This window comes from Erythrolamprus reginae, chromosome 1 (assembly GCF_031021105.1).
Source record: "Erythrolamprus reginae isolate rEryReg1 chromosome 1, rEryReg1.hap1, whole genome shotgun sequence".
Taxonomy (NCBI): Eukaryota; Metazoa; Chordata; class Lepidosauria; order Squamata; family Dipsadidae; genus Erythrolamprus; species Erythrolamprus reginae.
Window position 1 is genome coordinate 376673000 of NC_091950.1, and position 25875 is coordinate 376698874.

The 25875-nt window shown below is 41.5% G+C and overlaps 1 protein-coding gene across 2 annotated transcripts in view; it reads left to right on the top strand.

The window, feature by feature from the left end:
* ATL2 (atlastin GTPase 2) overlaps nt 1-22990 on the top strand; it is a 52743-nt gene extending 29753 nt beyond the window's left edge. The window contains exons 5-14 of one of the 2 annotated variants that reach the window (XM_070734672.1): nt 829-879; nt 1902-1958; nt 3149-3241; nt 3429-3567; nt 7793-7920; nt 9064-9120; nt 10617-10688; nt 17000-17431; nt 21201-21215; nt 21301-21504. In XM_070734672.1, coding sequence (XP_070590773.1) covers nt 829-879; nt 1902-1958; nt 3149-3241; nt 3429-3567; nt 7793-7920; nt 9064-9120; nt 10617-10688; nt 17000-17431; nt 21201-21215; nt 21301-21408 — 1152 coding nt within the window. In that variant the 3' untranslated portion in view covers nt 21409-21504. Of the gene's footprint in view, nt 1-828; nt 880-1901; nt 1959-3148; nt 3242-3428; nt 3568-7792; nt 7921-9063; nt 9121-10616; nt 10689-16999; nt 17432-21200; nt 21216-21300; nt 21505-21769 lie in introns of those variants that run through there. The other variant, XM_070734671.1, reaches the window with a different exon arrangement.
* The last annotated feature ends 2885 nt before the right edge of the window (nt 22991-25875 follow it).

The window sequence follows — 25875 nt, forward strand, 5'->3', positions numbered from 1 at the left end:
GTGGAGTGTTCACATGACATTGCACTTTGGGGTCACATCATTTAGTGATAGAAATGCTGGTCTCAAATATCATTAATCAAGGACTATACTCCAGCATATAATAAATTTTTCCTTAATATATTATTTTAATTTATCAATAAATGATCAATACACTAATAATATATTGATCATTTATTATTAAACCCTAACTTGCTAGTTCTGAGTATTTAAACATTTTTAAATTGGGCATCTTTAGTAGTGACATTCAGTATTGAAGTTACAGGTAAGCCAAGTAGCTTAGGTACCAAAGTACATTCAAAAAGTTTTAGTCTAAATGTCTTAATTTGTTTTATTTTGCTGGGATTTTCTGATTGCTACAGTTGACCAGAAGCATTCATCTTTAATTATGCCTTGTGAAATTTCTTCTCCAGTCTCTGCATTCCACTGAGTGGGGGGAGGGCACAAGAGATTTCTGTAAGCAGTCTCTCCTTTTCCAGACCCTTTTCTCACATAGAGATTGAAGAGGAAACATTTTTAAAAAAAGAAAAGAGTTATTAACTTTCAACTCAAATTGGAGATTGAGGGAAGTCTCCACCTAAAATGTTGTTTAATTTGGTTGGCAAACTGTTACAAATCTAAAAGCAAATCATCTAATAAGTTAAATTAGGGTTTGGATATTGCTTCTTTTTGCCATGGGCTGATGGTGTGGCTATTTATGGGCTCTTACATAGTGAAATTTTAATAATATAAGATGCCCAGATTCAATGTGTGTGAGTTAGGCAGCCATATAAATTTGTTAAATAAATAAATAAATAAAATAGTAAATGTAAAATATATTATATTTTATAGGTATACAATCTATCACAGAACATCCAGGAAGATGATCTTCAGCATTTGCAAGTAAATATGTCCTGATATATAGTAACTTTCGTTACTAATATTTTAATAAGCTCTTTGCACATGGAAGGTGTGAAGAGTTAAAAACATACTTTGACAATATTTGTGCCTTCATGGGCTCAATTTTGAAAGGTTCCTGATTAAGGGGGTTCTTTAGGGAATGCAAAGGTTTACTAGAAGTAGGATGAGAGGGCTGAATCCTCTTTGAGAACTTCAAGTACACTATTTTTAATCACTATTACTTGAAATGCACTGATAAAGCTTTTCCTCTATGATTATATATTTAATATAAAAATACATTAAAATTTGTAGTCCCTATTTGTTAAATTCTTTTCGAATTTTATCATATAATTGTTGGCAATTTGGTAAACAGTAATAATTTCCAGTATATTTTCTAATATATTCTCGGGCTACCTAAACCTTAATCATGCAGTTCTCGCTCAGGTTATATCTTCTTGGAATTATGAATACTTACTATGCCATTGAAACTATATCTGAGAGACATTTGCTTTTTATTTTCACTTGGGTTGTTAACACCTTTTTAAGCAAGCAAACTTTTAAAAAAGAAAGGCTTGAAATAGAACACTTTTTGTAGACTAATGTGTGAAATTATACAAATACAGAAATTGTATATACTTACATTCTGCGATGGTAGATATTAAACAATCTGTGATCACATGACCACAATAACTTCATGACCACAATAACAACGTTCTGCATAAGCATGATATTTGCAGCATTGCAGTTCAAATATTCAGAAAATTAGGGAAAAGATTATTAATATCAATAATATTCTTCTGTTGAGCTTCATGAAATCAGAATGCTGGAAAGTATTTGACTATTAATTGATTAGATTAATAACCAATTAACAACCAAATTGATTTATTTAGATGTTTACAATTGGTTTGTGCAGCTAACTTTATAAATATAGCCCACCACTTTTACATCAGTAAATGTATACGTTTTTATCTATCTAGCTATCTATCTTTGTCTTTTATGTATACATTCTTATTTTTGTTTAATAGCTTTTTACAGAATATGGAAGGCTAGCAATGGAAGAAATTTACCAAAAGCCATTTCAGGTAATAGTATGATTATGTTTGCCATGTTTGTTTATCTCAGGGAAGTTTCATATACTGTACTACAATAGTAATTGTAAAAAAGTAATTGCCCAGCCTCATCTGCCCAGCATGTGACGTATATACCTAATTTTTAACCACAACTAATTTTTAAAGAGTCCTAATGGAGAGACAGAAAGAGAGCTTTGCCAGTTTGCTGCTTTGTAGAAGTTACCTTTCCTTCTCAGCAAATTGGTAAATTGGTTTATACTTCTGTCTTAGGAGAAGGAAATGGCTGTCTTTTAATTGTTATACTTACTGCAGAGTAATAATTTTTATGCAACTTTTTGTCATGATTCAGTTTGCTACAAAATGCCTTTTGTGACTAGAAAAATCATATGTAAGTGTATTAGGAATGTGCATGAAATGCCTGGTTTCAGGTAGCCTTTTAAAAATCTCAACATTTATGAAAGAGGTTGTTTTGGTTCAAGGTTGGCTGATCAATAGAAAAAAAACAAGGACTTTAATAGTCGAGGAGTGGTAATAAGATTGGAGAGGTATAATGGGGCTATATTAGGCTAGGACAGGGGTAGGCAAAGTTGGCTCTTCTATGACATGTGGACTTCAACTCCCAGAATTCCTGAGCTAGTATGTTTGGCTCAGGAATTCTGGGAGTTGAAGTCCACAAGTCATAGAAGAGCCAACTTTACCTACCTCTTGGCTAGAACATCAGCAATAGTGCTACAGAGAAGGAAAGAGGAGGAAAAGTGCTGGGGAAATCGGGTGGCCTGGTAGCATCAGCATAAGGGAGAGAGAGAGCCAAAAAGGTTGGAAAGATGAGAACTAGGGAGCTGGTGCTGTTATGCTTTACTTGCTGTTTGTCTATTTGTCTGAAACCCAGAATAACCAAAATGTTCTAGAATTTGGTTCTGCCAAGTTACGTCTAATCAGAAATAGTTCAGCATAACTTCTAGAATGTGATAGTTTTGTTCCAGGATAACAATTTCATTCACATTCTACATGATAGACACTTTCAGAAGAACTGAGGTAGTGTGAACTTAGAGTATTCCTTGCTGAGTCTGCTTTTATATTAATAATATATAGATGCTTGCTGAATGATGAATAGTAAAGATTTTATAATGATGTTTTCAGTAGTACGGTGTTCTGTTTGTCAAAAATTAAGGTTAACTTGTATTTTTTGCATTTCTACACAGACTCTTATGTTCTTAATTAGAGACTGGAGCTACCCATATGAACACCCATATGGTTTAAAAGGCGGAAAACAATTTCTAGAAAAACGGTTACAGGTAATTTATTATCAGTAATAGTTGGTTTTTGTTTAAGGAGAGTTGAGTTAATTGGAACATGCAAATAATTATTTTTGTATTAGATTTCTAATTAGAAATAATCTAATACAACAATAATAAATAATTATATTATATATAACTGGCTGCTAAAGAATTTCATGTTCTTAAAAATATATGTTGCTTCTAGGTAAAATTGCACCAGCACGAAGAGCTTCAGAACGTAAGGAAGCACATTCATTCATGTTTCAGTAACCTAGGCTGTTTCCTGTTGCCGCACCCTGGTCTTAAAGTTGCAACTAACCCAAACTTTGATGGGAGGCTAAATGGTAAGAAATTTTCTGTTTCTATAGCTAGCTATGAGGTATTACATATTCAAATGGTTGCATTAAAAGCAGTAAAAAGAAATAGTAAAGTGTACCCGTCTCAAATCCACTTTAGTTGAATATTGATGGGATAATTTAGATGGTTGTTGGAGGAGTACCAGCAGTATATTATTCTGTTTAAATTCTTCAATTAAGAAGTGTGCAAAGTTTTCAGAATAAATGCTATACAACATTTTAAACAAAATTTATATAAACACACAGACTCATTGCTCTATTCCCTTTGGGGCTGTCATGTGATACAAAGTAAAAAAATGGAGTAAAAATTACCAAACCAGATAAGTTAAAATTTTGAGATAAAATATATAAATGTATAATATAACATGATATATTTTCATACTTTTTTACCTTAGCTTATATCATCTTTTATTATCTGTATATAAAAGACTTATAGCCATTATGGATCTTCTCCGGGTTCCGTCAACTAAAGAATGTCGCTTGGTGGGACCCAGGGGAAGATCCTTCTCTGTGTTGGCCCCGGCCCTCTGGAACCAACTCCCCCCAAAGATTAGAATTGCTCCCACCCTCCTTGCCTTTCGTAAGCTGCTTAAAACCCACCTCTGCCGTCAGGCATGGGGGAATTGAGATCCTTTTCCCCCCTAGGCCTTTACAATTCTATGCATGGTATGTATGTATGTATGTATGTTTGGGGGTTTTTTTGTTTTTTGTTTTAAATATTAATGGGTTTTTAATTGTTTCTAACATCAGACTACTATTGTACACTGTTTTATTGTTGCTGTTAGCCGCCCTGAGTCTCCGGAGAGGAGCGGCATACAAATCCAATAAATAAATAAATAAATTATAAATATTTCATAAACATTTATCTATATATGAAACAATCAGGGGGATTTCATACATCCTTATTTCAGGCTGCATTGATCCCTTAGCTAGTTATGACACTCCCTGAATTCTCAGACGTTTCCACCACATTTCACAAATCACACTTAACAACCAACACCCACTGCTATAAAAATACAAAGCATTTTGTAGTACAATACTATTTGCTTTTTTGTGCACTCTTTCTAAACAACAAACAAAACACTTGCACACACTTCCCAATTTTGTTTGTCACTTCGTAGCATACTTTTTTACAGATCATTTGCACTTTTTGCAGGCATTCTACTTTTTGTCTTACTCTCTGAATATAAATACTGAATATAAATACAATACTACATACCATAAATATTTACAGGTAAGCCAAGCAGCTTAGGTACGAAAGTACATTCACAAAATTGGGTTTGGCTTATTTATTTATTTATTTATTTGATTTGATTTGATTTGATTTGATTTGATTTGATTTGATTTGATTTGATTTGATTTGATTTGATTTGATTTGATTTGATTTGATTTGTATGCCGCCCCTCTCCGGAGACTCGGAGTGGCTCACAACAACAGAACAATACAAGTCCAATAGTTAAAAACAATTTAAAACCCTTAATATAAAAAACAATCATATGTCTCATACAAACCATATGTAAAGCGGAAACGGCCCTGGTGAATCAATTTCCCCCTGCCTGACGGCAGAGGTGGGTTTTAAGGAGTTTGCGAAAGGCAAGGAGGGTGGAGGCAATCCTAATCTCTGGGGGAGTTGGTTCCAGAGGGTCGGGGCCGTCACAGAGAAGGCTCTTCCCCTGGGTCCTGCCAGACAACATTGTTTCATTGATGGGACCCAGAGAAGGCCAACTCTGTGGGACCTAACCGGTCGCTAGGATTCGTGCGGCAGAAGGCGGTCTCGGAGATATTCTGGTCCGATGCCATGAAGGACTTTATAGGTCATAACCAACACTTTGAATTGTGACCGGAAACTGATCGGCAACCAATGCAGACTGTGGAGTGTTGGTGTGACATGGGCTTACCTAGGGAATCCCATGATTGCTCTCGGAGCTGCATTTTGCACATCTGAAGTTTCCGAACACTCTTCAAAGGTAGCCCCATGTAGAGAGCGTTACAGTAGTCAAACCTTGAGGTGATGAGGGCATGAGTGACTGTGAGCAGTGACTCCTGGTCCAGGTAGGACCACAACTGGTGCACCAGGCGAACCTGAGCAAACATCCCCCTCGCCACAGCTGAAAGATGGCTCTCTTATGTAAGCTGTGGATCGAGGAGGACGCCCAAGTTGCGGACCGTCTCTGAGGGGGTCAGTAATCTCCCCACCCCAGGGTGATGGATGGACAGATGGAATTGTCCTTGGGAGACAAAACCCACAGCCACTCCATCTTATCAGGGTTGAGTTTGAGTCTGTTGACACCCATCCAGACCTAACAGCCTCCAGGCACTGGCACATCACTTCCGCTGCTTCGTTGACTGGAGATGGGGTGGAGATGTACAGCTAGGTATCATCAGTGCTAGGTATCATCAGTGCTGTAGCCAGGAGTGAATCCTGACTGCTGAGGGCCTAGATAATCGGTTTCTTACAAGGACCGCTGGAGCTGGAGCGCCACCACCTTCTCAACAACCTTCCCCATAAAGGGAAGGTTGGAGAGTGGACGATAGTTGTTGCGAATGGCTGGGTCCAAGGAAGGCTTCTTGAGGAGGGGGGCGCACAATTGCCTCCTTGTAGGGAGCCGGGAAGGCTCCCAACAACACCAATCCATGAATGGACTTATCTGTGAGTTTATATAATACCATTTTTTAATGTACTCATACAAACTTGTATATAATATTATCCATGGATAAGCCAGCCCTATAATTTTTAACCAAAACATTATGAAAAGTGTCACCCATGGGTAAGTCAGTGAAAATTAAAACATGAACTGAGTGTTCCTTCATGTTCTCTGAGCTTACAGTGATCCCCCGATCATTGCGAAGGTTCCGTTCCAGGACCCCCCGCAATGAGCGGGTTTTCGCGAAGTAGCGCTGCGGAAGTAAAAACACCATCTGCGCATGTGCAGATGGTGTTTTTACTTCCGCCGCAGTAGCGAGGCTTCTCCGCTGACTCCTAAAGCGGGGAAGTTCGCCAGGAGTCAGCGGAGAAGCCGCGCACCTGTTTTAAAACGATCGGAGCCGGCCTGGGGGGGCTTTCCAGCAAGCCCCCGAGCCCCCCAGGCCGGCTGCGATGTTTTAAAACACGCGCGCCGCTTCGCAGCTGTCTCCTGAAGCCGAACGCGGAAGTTAGCGTTCGGCTTCAGGAGACAGCTGCGAAGCGGCGCGTGTGTTTTAAAACGTCGCAGCCAGCCTGGGGGGGCTTTCCAGCAACCCCCGAGCCCGGGTTGGGGGCTCGGGGGTTGCTGGAAAGCCCCCCCAGGCCGGCTCCGATCGTTTTAAAACAGGCGCGCGGCTTCTCCGCTGACTCCTGGCGAACTTCCCGGGCGAAGGGCGAAGGGCGGGCGAAGGGCGGGCAAACGGCGGGTGGCCGGGCGAAGGGCGGGCGAGCCGCGAAGGGCGGGCGAGCAGCAAACGGCGGGTGGCCGGGCGAACGGCGGGCGAGCGGGTGCTGGGGGGGGCTTCGCCCTCCCGCCAGCAAGAGGGGGAAGACCCAGGGAAGCCGCCCAGCAGCTGATCTGCCCGGCGCCATCTACGCATGCGTGCTCATAGAAAAAAGGGCACGCATGCGCAGATGGTGTTTTTACTTCCGGGTTGAAAAATCGCAAATTAGCCTGTTCGCAATGGTCGGGAACACAATAACCGGGGGATCACTGTAGTTCTTTTCTTGCAGACATTGTATAGAAACATAGAAACATAGAAGATTGGCGGCAGAAAAAGACCTCATGGTCCATCTAGTCTGACCCAAATTAGATAACACCAACAGTGCTAGCAAGCAAGGAGCTTACTCTGCAAGAAAACAATCAAATTCAGAAAGCACCAAGGACCCCTTATTTCAATCTAGAGCTATAAATATACTCCTTTATTGAAACACGAACATTATGAGGTTCAGCTTTTCTGCAGGTAGCACATTTTTCATGGCATTATCTACAGATGATCTTATCTTGAGTTTATAGAATATATACAGTATCTTCTGACCACTAGTTTTTAAAATGAAGACTACACTATACTTTATGAAGAGTAAATGTTTTATTAATTAGCAATCCACATTTGACTAAGATTTTATTCTTTGGGGATGTTTTTAACAATGTTGGGATAGTTCCATTAATATTACTTCCCAAATGATTTCAAAAAGGGGTTTGCATTAATTGAATGAAATTTCTTACACCATTTTTATTTATTCCACCAGATATTGATGACGAGTTTAAAAAAGAGTTGCGGAATCTGATTCCTTTGCTACTTGCTCCTAAAAATCTGGTAGAAAAAGAAATTAGTGGCTCAAAAGTCACTTGTAGAGATCTAGTGCAATATTTTAAGGTACAATAATTGTTCCATGCTTTAAATAAATGTATTTTATTTTAAATTTTAATTATGAAAGGGTTTGATATGCTGTAGTATTCCATTGTTTACATACAATGGTTAGCATATTCAAAGCCAAGACTTTTTATTAGTTTTTACTTTATTAAAGTAAAGTTTCATGACCCTATTCTTGTTCTAATTGCTTTACAATAATCTATATTATATTGAGATTTATATAGATTTTAATTAATGCCTCTTCTATGTATTACATACATTAATCCTTAAATACTGTGCATTCAGGAAGTATTCAGACCCCTTTCACTTTTGTCATTTTTGTTATAGCCTGATATTTTAGTTGCTGAAATTCACTTTTTTTCTCATTAACCTATACTTAGTACCCAATAATGACATTTAGAAATGACTATAAATTTATTTATTTTTTAAATCTGAAATATCACATTGGTATAAATAGTATTCAGACCCTTTGCAACCTCATTTGAAATTTAGCTCGGTTGCCTCCCATATTGTAGCAAGCAAAAGCCATAAGATCAAAGGAGCTGCCTGTAGAGCTCAGAGACAGGATTAGTGCAAGGCACAGATCTGGGGAGACTACAGTAAAATTTTGTTACACTGAGGATTCCTAAGAGCATAATTCTCAAAGTAAAGAGGTTTGACACAAGTAGCACTGTTCCAAGAGCTGGTCGTCCGCTCAAACTGAGCAATTGGGGGAGGAGGGCCTTAGTAAGAGAGGTAACCAAGAACTCAATGGTCACTCTGACTGAGCTCTAGAGATCCTGTGTAGGACAGAGTTCCAGAAGGACAACCATCACCGCAGCCCTCCACCCATCTGGGCTTTATGACAGAATGTCTACAGCAGCCTCTCCTCAGTGCAGAACACATGAAAGCCCATTTGGAGTTTGCAAAAATGTACCTGAAGGGCTGCTATATTGTATATGTTCAGTTTATTATATCATCATTAATAACACATTAAATTCTTGATTTGTTTAAAGTAACTTTGGTGGAGTACTTTATCCAGTCACTTTCATTTAACTACATTTGAATTTAAATATAAATATAGATTTAATAGACTTAGATTTTTGTTTTTGTAAAAGTATTGTTTTTAAGTCAAAATTAGATTGTAAATACTTATTTCATTTTCAGGCTTATATTAAAATCTATCAAGGAGAGGAATTACCTCATCCCAAATCAATGCTTCAGGTAAAGTATTATATATACCCATCTATGGAAGCATGTAATGCCAAACAATCATATTCATGGCATATCAAAACAAGCTGGAGACATTTGAAATCTTATTCAAGAACAGGAGAACAATAGCATTAGTTTGATTGTTTCAGACTTGATTGTAATGTGGCACTAATCCACATTTGATTAGTTTTTACTGTAAGCTCCAAATTGTAGGATCATCTAGCTGCTTCTGGTACATTTGCAAATTTAAAGGAATGGTTGGATTTTTCACTAATTAATCGAAGCTCTGGGCAGAAATCCTTTCCAGTCAGCATTCATCCAGTTTTTAACTGAGATGCAAAATATTGAAGAAAGAGTATATGGATACAAATATTGAGTGTTGACTAACAGAACAAACATTGAACATGCAATTTACAATATGGTTTTCTTAGTAAAATGCCATTAAGTGCATTGAGACTAGAGATAGACAAAAGATAGATAAGCATCTTTACTTTGATAGCTAGTAGTAGATCATTAAGGATCTTGGTCACCAAATTGTATAATGTCAACATCTCTCATTAACAACAATGCAGATAACTCTTACATATAATTGGCTTCGTGAGTAACAGGTTCTGGTGGCATAGTCATAATTCTGAATCGGTCTCTAGTCTTCAGTAGTTTAGTAAAAAGGAACAGAGATCTTGCAAGTTTGAAGTCTTATCTTTCTCTTCCTTTTAAGCAGTCTTCTCTAATTATGGAGTTGTACTTTAACATATTTAAAAGCAAAATTTCATAAAAGCCTTTTAACTGAAAAAATATTGTCATTCTAACTTATATAATTACTTATAAATTTATTAAGCAGTTATTTATAACTCTAAGGTTGTAAACTGGCTTCCAGAATTCACAGTGTAAAATAGGGCATAATATGACTAAATATATTTGCATTTTGAAAGGATGTATAAAAACTCATTCAAACTGTTTAAAAATGTTTTTCCCCTTAATATTAGAATAGAATAGAATTCTTTATTGGCCGAGTGTGATTGGACACACAAGGAATTTGTCTTGGTGCGTATGCACTCAATGTACATTAAAAAAACATTTGTCAAGAATCATGAGGCACAACACTTAATGATTGTCATAGGGGTCAAATAAGCAATGAGGAAACAATCAATATTAAGAAAAATTTTAAAGATACAAGCAAGTTACAGTCATTAGTGGAAGGAAGTGGGTGATAGGAATGATGAGAAAAAACTAGTACTAATAGTAGTGCAGACTTAGTAAATAGTTTGACAGTGTTGAGGGAATTATTTGTTTAGCACAGTGATGGTGTTCGGGGGAAAAACTGTTCTTGTGTCTAGTTGTCTTGGTGTGCAGTGCTCTATAGCGACGTTTTGAGGGTAGAAGTTGAAACAGTTTATGTCCAGGATGCGAGGGGTCAGTAAATATTTTTACAGCCCTCTTTTTTATTATTACCATTATTACTGCCTTTTATATTATTACTATCACTACTTTTATTACTATTGCTATAGGCAACAGCAGAAGCCAACAATCTTGCTGCAGTAGCTGGTGCAAAAGATACTTACAATAAAGAAATGGAACAGGTAGAGTATCTATATAAATATATTTGAAGTTGTAGACTTAACCTAATCCAGACTTTCTCAGATAGGGTTCCAAAAAATCCCGGATGCCAGTTCAACAAGAGATTGTGATTAAATATTTTTTGTTTACTTCATGTATTGTGCATTACTTGCCCTTGTGGTAAGAATTTTAACATGCTTCGACAAAGCTACTTTACTGTTATTGTAAATATTGTAAAGTGGTTTTAGGTTAGAAGTAAATTGTGTTGAGAAGTCCCCCATCCCCCGCCTATTTTTATGAAGGGGTTCCCTGAAGCCTGAAAATCATTTCAAGATTTAAAAGATTGAGAAAGGCTGGTCTAATCTAGGATATGCTACAGAATAGGCGTTGATTGCTTACCTGAACGCCTCTTCTCGTACGGTGAGCGGGTACAGCAGTCACATGGGTTGCTCATGTCCAATCCGGTGGAACTGAGCCTAGTGTTAAAAAAGCTTGCTGGATCCGCCCCTTCCCCAGAATTCGCGAATCCATAGACTAGGCTCAGCTGTGAAGCTCTGTAGTGTTCAACTCTCATTGTTAGAGGAAGAAAGGTTATAGGAAGGTAAAGAAGACACATACAAGGGCGGGAAGTGACTGCTGTACCCGCTCACCGTACGAGAAGAGGCGTTCAGGTAAGCAATCAACGCCTATTCTCCGTACTGAAGGAGCGGGTCCAGCAGTCACATGGGACATACCCAATAGATGGTCCCTAGGGTGGGATTAGATTGCTATCGTGAGAGATAACGGATTGGAGTACCCTTCTGCCGAAGGCAGCGTCCGCTGAAGCGTAAGAGTCAATCTTGTAGTGCCTGATGAAGGAATTTGGCGAGGCCCAAGTGGCTGCTTTGCAGACCTCCTCCAACGGGGCTTGAGTCGCCCAAGCGGCCGAGGTGGCTGCGCTCCTGGTGGAATGCGCTGTAATGTTCTTTGGAACTGAAAGGGAGGCCGACTCGTAGGCCTTAGATATAGTCCCTCTGATCCAACGGCCAATCACTGTTGAAGACACTTTGGTACCCATGACTCTGGGTATAAAAAGTGCTTCTGACCTCCGAAAGGGTCCTGTGCGTTGGATATAGATCCTCAGCGCTCTGATGAGATCCAGGGTGTGCCATCTAATTGCCAAGGGATGGTCCCGTTGGAGACAGAAGGAAGGTAAGACAATATCCTGGGTTCTGTGGAACATGGAACTGACCTTGGGTAAGAAGGTGGGGTCCAGTCGCAAGACTACCTTGTCCTGATGAAATTGGCAGAGGTCCTGCCTGATTGAGAGGGCAGCCAGCTCCGAAATGCGTCGGGCAGAGGTAATAGCCACCAGGAATGCTACTTTAAAGGATAGGTACCTGAGGGACGCCGATTTTAGGGGTTCGTATGGTGCCTGCGTGAGGGAATGGAGAACCCGTGGCAAATCCCAGGATGGATACCTGTGGACCTTGGAAGGTCTGAGGTTGGCTATACCCTTGAGGAATTCCTGAACTTCTGGAAGGGAACGGAGAGGCTGTCTGCGGGGCCCCGCTAGGACAGAGGAAATGGCCGCCAGATGACGCCGGAGGGTGCTGGTGGAAAGTCCTTGATGGAAACCTTGCATAAGGAAGGAAATGATCCTGTGTATGGGGATGCACAGGGGAGAGAGGCCTTCCTGTAGACACCACTGGTGAAACTTGGACCACGTATGGTCGTAGATTCGATTGGTCGAACCCCTTCTGGCCTTTAAAATGACCTCCACTGTATCGGGGTCGTGGCCACGCAGTTCTAAGTCTCTCCTGATAACAGCCAGGCGGTGAGGTGGAACCACTCCGGGTCTGGATGGAATGAGGCCCCCTGCCGCAGCATATCCCCCGAAACGGGGAGTCGCCAAGGGTCCTGGACGGACAACTGTTGGAGATCCGCGAACCAGGGCCGGCGGGGCCAATGAGGAGCGATTAGGATTACTCGGGCCCTCTCGGTGAGGACCTTGTGAATCACGTCCGGGAGAATTGGAATTGGAGGGAATGCATAAAGTAGGCCTGGAGGCCATGGGCTCCGGAGGGCATTGATTGCTTCCGCTCCCGGGGATGGAAATCTGGAAAAAAAGCGAGGGAGTTGGGCGTTCGCATTGGTCGCGAAGAGATCCAGAACTGGTAGGCCGAATCTGAGGCTGATTTGATGGAACAGGTCTTGATGGAGATTCCACTCTCCTGGGTCTATCGTTGCTCGAGATAGCCAATCCGCCTGGACGTTGAGGCTCCCCGAGATGTGGTCGGCTAGGAGCGACCGAAGATGTTTTTCCGCCCAAAGGCCTAACTTGAGGGCCTCCCTCATGAGGGCCTTGGATCTCGTGCCCCCCTGTCTGCAGATATGGCTTTTTGTGGCAATGTTGTCGGTGAGAATGAGAACGTGCCGGTTGGGGATGCGAGGAGAGAATTGCTTCAGAGCCAGGGATACGGCTCTTAACTCTAGCCAATTGATTGGCTTGGAAGCTTCCTCCGGGGACCACGTGCCCTGAGCTATCATCCCCTGGGCGTGGGCGCCCCATCCCGATAGACTGGCATCTGTGGTGATGACAAATTGATCCGGGCACCTGAACGGGGATCCTTTGTCCATGGCCGGAGACTTCCACCACTTGAAGGATCTGCGAACAATTGGTGGGATGACAATGCGACGATTTGAGTTGCTGTGCCCCGATCTCTGAAAGGGTAATAGGAGCCACTGTAGTTCCCTAGCATGAAGGCGAGCCCAGGGAATGATGCCTATGCATGACACCATCTTCCCCAAAAGGGAAGACAGGGTTACTATGGAAACTGAAGGTTGAGATAAAATGCAAGAAATTAACTCCCCTATACTGATTTTTCTCTCAGGAGAGAGAAAGACCTGGGAGGATTCTGAATTAATAACGGATCCCAGGTGTAAAATGGATGTGGAAGGTTGGAGATGACTTTTGTCAAAGTTGATGGAAAATCCATGGTCCTGGAGAACTGACATGGTGACAGAAAGGTCTGTTTTCACTTTCTCTAGGGAGTTCCCATGAATCAAAATATCATCAAGGTAACATAAAATGTGGATGGGAGACGCCCGGATATAGGCCGCCAGGGACCCCAAGAGCTTTGTAAAGACCCGAGGGGCCGAGGAAAGGCCAAATGGCATCGCCCTATACTGGAAATGCCTGCCCTGAAAGGAGAAACGTAAAAATTTTCTGTGGCATTTGGCTATAGGAATATGGAGGTAGGCCTCAGTGAGGTCTAAAGAGACCATGAAATCTCCCGGGTGGATGGCGGCCAAAATGGATGATAAGGAGTGCATCTTAAACTTCCTATATTTGATGAATAGGTTCAGCTTCTTTAAATCCAAAATAGCTCTCCAACCTCCGGAGGATTTTGGAACCATAAATAGGATGGAATAAAAACCTAGACCCTTCTGACCGGGGGGAACCGGTTGAATGGCTCTGATGGACAATAAGTGGGAAATGGCCTCCTCCATACGGTTACAATCTGAGGAGGACCTGGGAGAAGGGCAGGAAATAAAACGTTTCGGGGGGGGAGAAGTAAATTCTAAAAGAAGGCCTGTTTGAACAGTGTCAATGACCCAGGGGTCCTTGGAGGTGAGACGCCAATTAGAGGTGAAATGGGCTAGGCGACCACCTATGGGAATCGAGGAAAAACTACCATCTAGGTTTTTTTGAAGCCCTGTTAGAGGACGCTCCCCTTTGGAAGCGAAAACCTCTGCCCCTGGAGTTCCTACCTTGGGAACGAAAGCGGGGGGAATACTGACCTGGAGATCTCTGATAGGAAGCCGCTTGATCTTGCTGACGCCCTGGGCGACGAAAGGACTGCGTTTTGGTAGCCTTTTTGGTGGTTGGACCCAATACTTTCTTCTTGTCCGTGGTTTCCGTGAGGAGTGGATCCAGAAGATCCCCGAAAAGAAGGTCGCGCTTTAAGGGTCCCAGAGATAACTGCCACTTCTGACGTACTCCTGCTTGCCAAGGGCGAAGCCATAGGAGTCTTCTTGCCGTTGTAGAAGCTGCAATAGACTTAGCAGAAAATCTAGTAGATTGTAAAGTGGCATCAGCCACGTACTGAGCAGCTGCAAAGACCTTGTTGAAGTCTTGTTGACCTCTCAAGTCATCGGGAGGAATATGCTGTTGAAGTTGGCGAAGCCACAGAAGCATGGCTCTGGAGAAAAAGGAAGCCGCTGCAGAACTTTTAATGGCCCAGGAATCTGCGGTGAATCCTCTTTTGAGCATCTGTTCAATCCGCTTGTCCTCTGGGCGGAGGACTTCCTCTGCTTCGCCTGGCACAGCAGCCGCCGAGTGAAGGATCTTGACAGGTTCATCCGGTTTAGGAAAGGATAGGAGCTCCTCATAGGAAGAGGAGAGTTTGTACAACTTTTTGTCCTTGGTTGTGGGATTAAGCCCAGAGGCTGGGAAATCCCACTGCTTAAGTAAGGCATCTTTAAACAATTTAGGCATAGGAATTACCTCGTTATCCTCCTGTTCCTCTGTGAAGTAAGGTAAATTCTCCTCCGGGGGATCAGTGGATGTGGAGGCCTGTTTCTCCTGGGCCGCCAATCCCGTAGAAATTCTAGCTTTGAGGAGGAGAGATTTGAACAATTGAGAGGGAAAAATAGTAATTGGAGAAGGAACCTTTATTTGGGATTCCTCATCATCTGAGAGGCCTTGAAAGGGATCCTCATCCTCCTCCATATCCTCATATTCGTCCTGAGAGGAATCTGATTCATCCTGAATAGGAGCTCTAACCGTTGGGGAAGAACCCAAGGGGCGGGAGGGATGAGGAGGTGGAGGAGGTAAGGGAAGCGCATTGATGGTAGAGAGTTTAGCATCAATGGCCTTGGATAACACAGAAAAAATAGATTGGAATTCAGGAGGTAAACTAGAAATATCAGCAGGAATGGCAGAAGAATCCCTGAAGGCCTGGGAGGATCCTGGCTGGGGGGAATCTTCAATAATATCTGGTTCCTCTGGACCTACTCCCCATAGGTTAGGTTGGGGTCTGTCTAGGTTTGGCTCATCCAGAGATAACACAGTGACCCCAGAAGAAGGCAGATTAGAAGCCTCTGGGGGGTCATGACTACTGAGTACTTGGGCCTGTACTTTCAAACGCTTTGCTGATTTGTCATGGATTTTTTGTAGGGCTAGGTCCCTTCTCTTCTCAGCCCTGGTGACTTTGGTCGAGGGGCGGGCCCCTGAAGAAGAGGAGGTCGAGGCCTGGGGGATACTGGTAATCTCATCGCCTGTAGGCCTGGCCTCTCTGGGACCTTGAGTGGTGCCTCTCTTGGGAAAAGTAGCCATAGTCTGACAATTAACAGAAGACAAGGCTGAGCCAAATAACTGAATAATTAGGGAGAAGAATTTCAAAGACTTCCCAAGAGGAATGGATCCTGCTCCTAGGCCTCGGAGCTGCTGAGACTTGAGGGCAATCTGGGCAAACCCAGAGTTCGTGTCCCCAAATACAGCGTGGCCAGCCTCCCTAAACTTTAATTAAAGTAACCAAGGCACTCTGGTTGGAGGCTTAGCCGGTGGAGAATTAAGCCTGAGCGTCCCAAAGCCCACTCCGGGATCCAAGCGGTGGACTGAGGCCTACGCGGCTGGCAGAAGGCCAACACGAGAGGCCTAAATTTAAAAAAGGGCGCGAAGGCCTTCGCGCCGAAAAATCGCTCCGTAATAGAATTCTTAAAGGGGAAGCGATCGACTAAGTCCAGGAGACTAGAAACAAGCGTCTCACTCCGCAGGAGGTATTTCTTAAGCCCTTTAACAATAATACTATAATAAATCAATGAAGCAATACTTGCACCAAGACCTCCAGGCCAAAGGATTAAAGGAATCCACAAGCGGCAGCGGGGATCGTAAACGGCAAAACAGCCGGGGGAAAACGAAACCGCAACTTCTCCCAAGGAAAAAAGCCGAGCCACAAACGGCTGGCGCTATTAGTGCAAGTAAACAAATAAGGATAAACAATTCTTACTACTTTTGAAGGAAAGATCGAAGGGAAGGTGTTAGAATGTTGAACGAGCTATCACAATACAACCGCAGGATATGCGAACTGAGCGAATTCTGGGGAAGGGGCGGATCCAGCAAGCTTTTTTAACACTAGGCTCAGTTCCACCGGATTGGACATGAGCAACCCATGTGACTGCTGGACCCGCTCCTTCAGTACGGAGAAACAGGATTTTTTTTGGAAAATATTATGAAATTAGAACTATAATTGGCTTCGTGAGTAACAGGTTCTGGTGGCATAGTCATAATTCTGAATCGGTCTCTAGGTCTCTAAGTTATGTAATCTAACCAGTCAATTCATCCCAACAGGTTTGTGGTGGAGATAAGCCTTACATAGCACCTGCAGACTTAGAACAAAAGCACCAAGATCTTAAAGGATTAGCAATCAAACATTTCCGTTCTGTGAAGAAGATGGGAGGTGAGGAGTTTTGTCGTCGTTACCAGGACCAGCTTGAAGAAGAGCTTGATGAAATCTATGCAAACTTTGTGAAGCACAATGATGGCAAAAACCTCTTCTATGCTGCTCGTACACCAGCGACTCTATTTGCTGTCATGTTTGCTATGTATATAATCTCAGGACTGACTGGATTCCTTGGCATGAACTCCATAGCAACCCTGTGTAACCTCGTGATGGGCATAACACTTGTCTCCCTTTGTACATGGGCATATGTTAAATACTCTGGGGAATTCAGAGAAATTGGAACACTCATTGACCAGATGGCGGAAGTACTATGGGAACAGGTTGGTATCTACTCACTTGAAAAAATGTTTTATTGTTAGTAGGCAAGCATTTGTGTAAAAGCCCATTCAATATGAATGTATGCCAAAGACAGAACACAAACCAAGCTAAAGAACCCGTATGAAAATAGCAGTAGAAATTGATTTAGAATATCATTTATTTTATTTATTTTGTCAAGCATGTATTGGATAACAAATAGGCATAAACATGGTTAATGCATGAAATGAATACAAATAAAAGGGGATATAAGGACAGAGATGGTAGGCACGTTGGTATGTTTATGCATGCCTCTTACAAACGTCTTAGGAATGGGGTGAGGTCAACAACAGTAGATAGACTAAGATTAAAGTTTTGGGGGTTTGGGAAGAAACCACAGTCAGGTAGTGTATTCCAGGCATTGAGCGCTCTCTTGCTGAAGTCATATTTCCTGCAATCAAGTTTGGTATGGTTTATCCTAAGTTTGTATCTATTGTGTGCTTGTGTATTGTTGTGGCTGAAGGTGAAGTAGTAATTCACAGGTAGGACATTGTAGCGGATAATTTTATGTACTACGCTTAGGTCAAACCAAAGGCAGGGTAGTTCTAAGTTGTCTAGACCCAAAATTTCAAGCCTGGTGACATAAGATATTCTGTTGCGAGTGGAATCGTGAAATATCTCTGGACTCTTTCAATTGTATTAATGCCCGATATCCAGTGTGGGTTCCAGACAGATGTGCTGTATTTGAGAATAGGTCTAGCAAATGTTTTCTATGCTCTAGTTAGCACTACAATATAACCAGAGAAGAAGCTATGGAAGATTAGGTTAACAACTCTTAATGCCTTTTTGGCAATGTTGTTATAGTGGGCTCTGGCATTTAGATCGTTAGAGATGAGTTTTCCAAGATATTTGACAGAGTGAGGGTTATCTATAAGGTCGTGTCCATCAAGCTTGTATTTTATGTTTTTTGGGGGGGTTTGCCAATATGTAAGACAGAGCATTTGTTGGTTGAGATTTGAAGCTGCCACTTGTTTGACCATTCTAACACATAATCAAGGTCTTTGTGAAAGGTAGCGCTATTGGTGGTGGTGTTGAATAGTTTTATATCAGTGAAGACAACGCAGTTGCTTTTAATATTGCAAAGCAGGGTGTCCAGCAAACCTGGAAAACAGGGAAATCAGGGAATTATCAGGGAAATCGGTGGTTCGGGAAGTATCAGGGAATTTGTGAAAAAAACGGAATAAATCAGGGGGGAAAAACAAACTGTATTAAAATATAAAAGTCAGGGAAAAATCATGTAAAAAAATGGATCACACTGCCTGGCATAACTGTGGCAACAACTTCTTCCTCAGCTACTGATATTTCTCCATGGCTTAGCCGTTTGGTATGATGTCATCTATGACTGTGCCTTAACTAGATTGCAAGTTACAGGGAAATGTCAGGGAAATATCAGGGAATTTCAAACTGCTTTCCCCCTGCACACCCTGGCAAAGTTCATTTATGTAAAGTTATAAAGAGAATTGATACTAGAACGCTGCCATGTGGGACATACCGCTGTTAACAGATATAGGATTTGATAGGGCATTCCCTATTTTGACCAATTGTTGCCTGTTTGACAGGAATGCAGCTATTCAATTATGCAGGGACCCAGAAATGCCACCAGATTTTAGTTTTAGAAGTAGTTTGTCATATACCATTGAAACAAAGGCTTTACAGAAGTCTATGTAAATTGTGTCTATTGCTTTGCCCTAATCAAGTTGTTAAAGTTCACGGCCCCAAGGCCTATCAACAAAGCCAGGTTTTAACAGCTTTTCGAAAAGCCAGTGGAGTGGGAGCAGTGCAAACATTGGGGGGGGGGGGGGGGTTAACAGAAAAGATCCTACCTCGTGGTCCCACCAATCTACATTGTTTAATCGACGGGACCTGGAGGAGACAAATTCTGTGCGATCTAATAGGCCTTTGGGAAGTATGTGGCAGGAGATGGTCCTGTAAATAGTCAGGCCCTAAGCCATGTAGGGCTTTATAGGTGATAACCAACACCTTGAATTGTGACCGGAGACTAATCGGTAGCCAGTGCAGCATGCGGAGTGTTGGTGCTATATGGGCGTACCAAGGTACACCCATAACAGCTCTTGCAGCTGCATTCTGAGCCACCTGCAGTCTCCGAACATTCTTTAAGGGTAGCCCCATTTAGAGCGCATTGCAGTAATCAAGACAGTAGGTAATGCGGGCCTGAGTGACTATGCACAAGACCTCCTGGTCCAAATAGGGCTGTAACTGGTACACCCGGCAAACCTGGGCAAAGGTCCTCCTGGCCACAGCTGAAAGATGGTGTTCAAGGTTCAGCTGTGGATCCAGGAGGACACCCAAGTTACGAACCCTATCTGAGGGGGTCAGAACCTCCCCCAATAATGGACGGACAGATGGAACAGTCCTTCGTAGGGAATGCCCAGAGCCACTCGGTCTTGTCTGGGTTGAGCTTTAGCCTGTTGGCTCCCATCCAAACCCTAACAGCTTCCAGGCGCTGGCACTTCATGTCAACCATGTTTTTGCAGTGTAGTAGTTGCAGATTACAGGATAATTATTTCCTGAAGCCAAATTAGAGAGTACGTTGTTTGTCTTTAAGTAGAGGGTAAGGGATTGGTTAATGATTGATTCCAAGTCTTTGCAGGTGACACAACATAAACAGATTAGTCTGTAATTTTCAACTAGGCTGAGGTCTCCCTTTTTGAAGATAGGGATGACTATAGCTAGGTATCATACATTGGGCAAGGAGCTGGTCCTGAAGGATTTTTCAAAGATTATGCTTAGAGGTTCTGCTATGGCAGTGGAGAGCTTTTTAAAGTAGGTACATAGTCCATCAAGTCCAATTCTTGGTGTCTAAACATGTACCAAGACTAAGAAAACCTGAAGAGATTCATACTTGTCAGTATAAAGAATCAAATTTCTGGAGGTGGATATTTGAAAGTCCATAACTGTGAATGCTTCTCTAGTTATAGATCACGGTGTACAATGCCTTTCCTATCTAGTTGGCAAGACTAGATATTGCAACTCTATGATTAAAGAAAGTCATCAAAATGCTGCCAAGTATATAGGCCTGAGAACCAGTGAGGACAAATCTGCTACCACAAAACAGATAAAAAGAAATGGGGGAAAGAGATGTGGGCTTTAAACCTTGTGGCTGAAAGAGAAGGAAGTATGGTTAGATTCCTAGATTCTGCAGTAATTGATTTTTGTGTTTACAAAAGCTTCTTTTGCATCTGCAGTAAAGATAGAGCCCTTTATTTAACTATCCATTGTTATGCTAATTAAATCATGTTCTAGAGAAAGAGATTTATTGCTATGTCCAGCATGAAGCTTTGAAGTGAAATGGAAGGAAAAATAATGTAGATATAGAATGCATCAAGGTAGAAACCGGAAGATTCAATTCCACTCCGATTCTAAGTTTAGAAATTTTGAAATTATTAACCTTTCTGCTTCTGTTCAAGAAATACTTATGTATTCATTATAATCCATCCAAACAGTGCTTATGTATTTGTATCATGTCTGAAGAATGTTCAGAAAAACACACGAAGTCCATGAAGTCGTGATGAATTGAGCAGAATTCTGACCTTACCTTTTATAGTGAAACCAGAGAATCAATTGTGGTCCAGAACAGCCCTGAATTATTCCATTACCTTTGCATTAATTTTAGAACTTTGTTAATCTGTTTAAGAACCATCTGCAGAATTGCTGTCTTAACTTAAATGAACTCTGAATCATCTTGTGTATTTCTTTCTTTCTTTTTTGCTTCAGAGGAGTCCCAAGAAGGTGAGACAAATCAATGGAGGCTACTCACATATATCTTTTCTGGTTTCTGCCAATTGCCTTTCTAATAACCTGCTTCATATTTTAGGTGTGTTCCAAAGTCTTTGAAGTTGTTAGACGTCGAATGATTCGCCATGCTCTTGCCTCAGCACAACGGCAGCGACTCTCATCCAACAATAACAGGAAGAAAAATTAGCCAGTATTTTTACCTTTTTCTTTATCTAAAGCATTCACAATTCGTAAGCAGGACTGTGCTGGGGCAATTTACATAAATGCTATAAGCATACCAGGCTGATGCTGCATTATAGGGGTATGAAACTACACCTGCTATTCTAGGAGCTATAAAGTTACATGGATTAAGTCAACTACCCAACGAAGGAAACCACTTATTGCTTTGTAAATCATTACCTGTAAGCTGGTAGCAAAACTCATTTTTTATCTTTCTTTGGTACTGTTGCACTTTGGGTACATTTCATACTCCATGATTTTAATTTCTGGTTGTTTTCCATCTGAGATTCTTTTAGTTAATTTATTTTTACACATTTCTTGTACTGCAGGTTATAAAACCTCTTGGGGAGAATTTGATTGAGGATACCATGAGACAATCGGTTACAAACTCTATCAAAGCAGGCCTGACTGAACAGATGTCTCAGCATGCCAGATTAAAGACAAATTGACAGCTCACCTCATCTCATCTGCCTGTCCATCCTAGATTTGCTTGTTGTACGAGAACTCAATAAACCAAAGTTTACATTTGACTATAAAGCAGTAGTTTAGTCTGCTTGGATTCCTAATTTACTGCCATCATATTGTGGGAAGATAACGGTAGGGGTACAGGAGAAGAAACAGAACTGTTTTAAAGAGTTTATCTTTGATTTGCTCGCACAATGCCATGGAAAGGGGAAGATCTTAACTATGGTACCAGGGTCTGATTTATGGAATTGTATCCACTGTAAAGGGTTTTTCAGGGAAGTATCAAAACCATACAGAAATCTTTTAATAGAATGTATAATCACACAAAGTCCCATTTGACGTTTTAATTTTCAGCATTTATAACCTGAGTCCAGTTGACATATCAGCAGTAGCAGTCAACGGAGAACTCATGTTTGAGCCACTTCATTTATCTGCTCTTGCATTACTGCCTTCTCTACCAGTATTAGCCAAATGCATGTATATTGTTCTCCACAGCTGCTTCATTTAGAGATAACTATAACATTGCCCTACTTTTTTTTCCAGTTTAGAGACTATGTCTTTACAGGATATGATTATTATGAAAAGAGCTGCTTTTCTCTGCAGTTTTAGCCTACATGTATATACAATATGCCATTATTACTGAGGGTAAAAAAATCCATCCAAAAATAACAAAATCCGTTTCCTACAGCTACAAAGCAATGAGTTCAGATTGTCTGTACAGTGTGTCTAGTTATTTTTTTAATCACAGGGCATGTATAAAATATAAATATATAAATACAATTTTGTATCAAAAGTTTTGTAGTTTATGGCAAAACCTGGTTCTGTGATAAGCTAAGTACAGTCCCTGTAAAGGAATGTTTGTGGCTCATGTAAATGTATGAATGCATAAAAACAATTTAGTTTTTTTGATATATTTGTGATATTTACCTGCCTTGAACACTGCAATCTCATCCCATGGGAAATCAGTGGGAATGTTTGTTGTGATTGTCTTCAGTTACATTTTAAAGTTATTTCTTGTAATTTATTTTCTGGTACATTAAAATCAAATGTGTATATATGAAATTAAACTCATGATTTTATTTAAACATGTTAATGTAATTCACTGCATTACTTACTCTTTAGAATGTTTAGCAAACTTCTAATTTTCTTGTGTCCGCGTCATTAAGACAAGATGACATCCTGACAGCTACCAGCAGGAATTAAGTGAGGTTAGGTTGCACCTTCATTTCTTCTACATTTTGTTTTGCTTTCCTTCCACTAAGAAACTAATAGCCTGAGACAGTGGTTCTCAACACTTTCTCCACCATGGACATCTTTTGTGGCTATGGATCATGGCCACAGACAACCAAGAGTTAATTCAAGTTAATCATGGGTCCTCAAAGTATGGCCCATGCAGGACCTGTGCAGGACCATGTGGCCACCCCACTCACATCGCCCCACCCACCCTTTGGCCAGGTGCAGGACTTACCTTCATGAGCCCCATGGGCTGAGGCTGAAAGATAAAGCCAAAAACTTTGTTCTGCAGACACATTCTGGAAATGGGTTTTTTTTTTTTTAAAAAACAGGGTGCATAGATGCCCCAGGTGGCCAAAAAACGGCATTTTTGGCCTGCAGAATGCTACTGGAGATGGGAGCAGATTAAAAACGGTGCACAGATGCCCCAGGATGCCAAAAATGGGTGAAAATGGCCTGGTTTTCACCTCCCTCGCCTCTAGGAGATAGATTAGGATAGGATAGGATTAGGATAGAATAGCATAGCAGAGTTGGAAGGCATCTTAGAGGTCTTTTAGTCCAACCCCTGCTTCGGCAGGAAACCCTGCACCAGATAAATGGTTGTCCAACATAATCATAAAAATTTCCAGTGCTGGAGCATTCACAACTTCTGAAGGCATGCTGTTCCACTGATTAATTGTTCTGTCAGGAAATTTCTCCTTAGTTCTAAGTTGCTTCTCTCCTTGATTAGTTTCCAGCCATTACTTCTTCTACCCTCAGGTGCTTTGGAGAATAGGTTGACTCCTTCTTTGTAGCAATCTCTGAGGTTTTGGAACACTGCTATCATGTTTCCCCTAGTCTTTCTTTTCATTAAACTAGCCATGCCCAGTTCTTGCAACCGTTCTTCATGTTTTAGCCTGCAGTCCCCTAATTATCTCTGTTGCTCTTCTCTGCACTCTTTCTAGAGTTTCAACATCCCTTTTACTTCATGGAAACCAAAACTGAATGCAGTATTCCAAGTGTGGCCTTACCAAGGCACACATGGAAAGGGTGTGTGTGAGAGAGAGAGAGAAAGAAAGAAAGAGGGAGAGACAGAGTCCGAGAAAAGAGAGACAGATTTCTCAAGCTCCTTAGGATGAGAAGAAATGTTGCAAAAGTTTCCTGAAGTGGACCACCAGACTCCTAAACAACTGAAAAAATGATCTAGTAAAAATAAAAGTTAACCAAAAGAGCAACATGCAAACAAGCAAATAACAACACCCCCCCAGAAAAATAAGTTTAAAGTTTAATTTGTGTGCATTGTTTAATGGAGTCTTATATTAGCCACACACGCACCCCAGTCTGCCCCCCCCCCCCCAACAGTCTGAGGGTCTGAGTTGGTCCCATTTAAAAAGTTTGAGGACCCCTGGTTTAAAATCATATTTCTTCAAGCCTTTGTAGACCTGTAATGACATGGCCAACCAGGGGTCTATGGACCACAAATTGAGAACCACTGTCTGGGAGGTTAGCAAGTGGAAGCTTTAGTTTTTATGCATTAGATGTCCCCTTTAAAGACTTCCTTCCAAATTTCTGAAGTTTAAATTTGATTATGTCATTTTCCTCATGTTTTAATTCAGTCTAATTAGGTACTTTCAATCTAGCTTTAAACCATCAGGTTCTGGCTGGCACACACACAAGAAACCAATACCTGCAGTACTTCAAATAGGTATAGCACCCATGCAGATAAAACTATGAATACAGATAAAATGACTGAAAACACATGCCTGGAAATTGAGTCTCGGCAACTGGTCATTTATTTTTTGTTTGAAACATTTTGCTGCTTAACCAACTAGCTTTTTCAGTCTGATTTAATTTCCAGACAAATCTACCTGAATGACAGAATCTTCAACATGATGGCACGCAGGCTACAACATATGAAGAAAGATTGCAGGAATTGGGTATGTCTAGTCTAGTGAAAAGGACTTGAGTGATTTGATAGCAGTATTCCAACATCTGAGGGATTGCCACAAACAAGAGGTCAACCTATCCTCCAATGCACCTGAAAGCAGAACAAGAAGCAATGGATGGAAACTAATCAAGGAAAGTAAGAAATTTCCTCACAGAACAATCAAATCAGTGGAATGACTCTCCTTCAGAAGTTGTTTGTTCTCCATCACTGGAGACCTTTAAGAAGAGATTGGATAGCCACTTGTCTGAAATGGTATAGGGCTGTGATGGTGAACCTATGGCACATGTGCTACAGATAGCATGCATAGCCATATTGGAGGGCACAAGAGTCGTTGCCCTATGTCAGCTCCAGTGCGCATGCACATGCTGGTCAGCTGAGTTTTGGCCTTGGAGAAAGCCGTTTCGCCCTTTGGGCGCTTCAGGGAAGTTTCCCTGAAGCCCCGGAGTGAAAAAATCACCCAAGGGGCAAATCGCAAGTTTGGAAAAATGGACTTCCAGCTTGCTTGTTGTGCTGTTTTTTGCACTCCGGGGCTTCGGGAAGCTTCCCTGAACCCTCTGGAGTCCAAAAAACAGCACAACAGGCAAACAGGAAGTGCATTTTCTAAATTTTCTGTTTGCCCGTTGGGCTGTTTTTCGCACTCTGGCACTTCAGGAAGCTTCCGTGAACCCTCTGGAGTCCCCAAAATAGTACACTGGACAAACAGGAAGTTTCCCATTTGGCCATTTTTTCACTGTCCCAAGCTTTAGTGAGGCCTGTGCACATGCGCAGGGACGGGGGGATTGTGCGCATGCGCAGTGCAAGGGTGTGCAC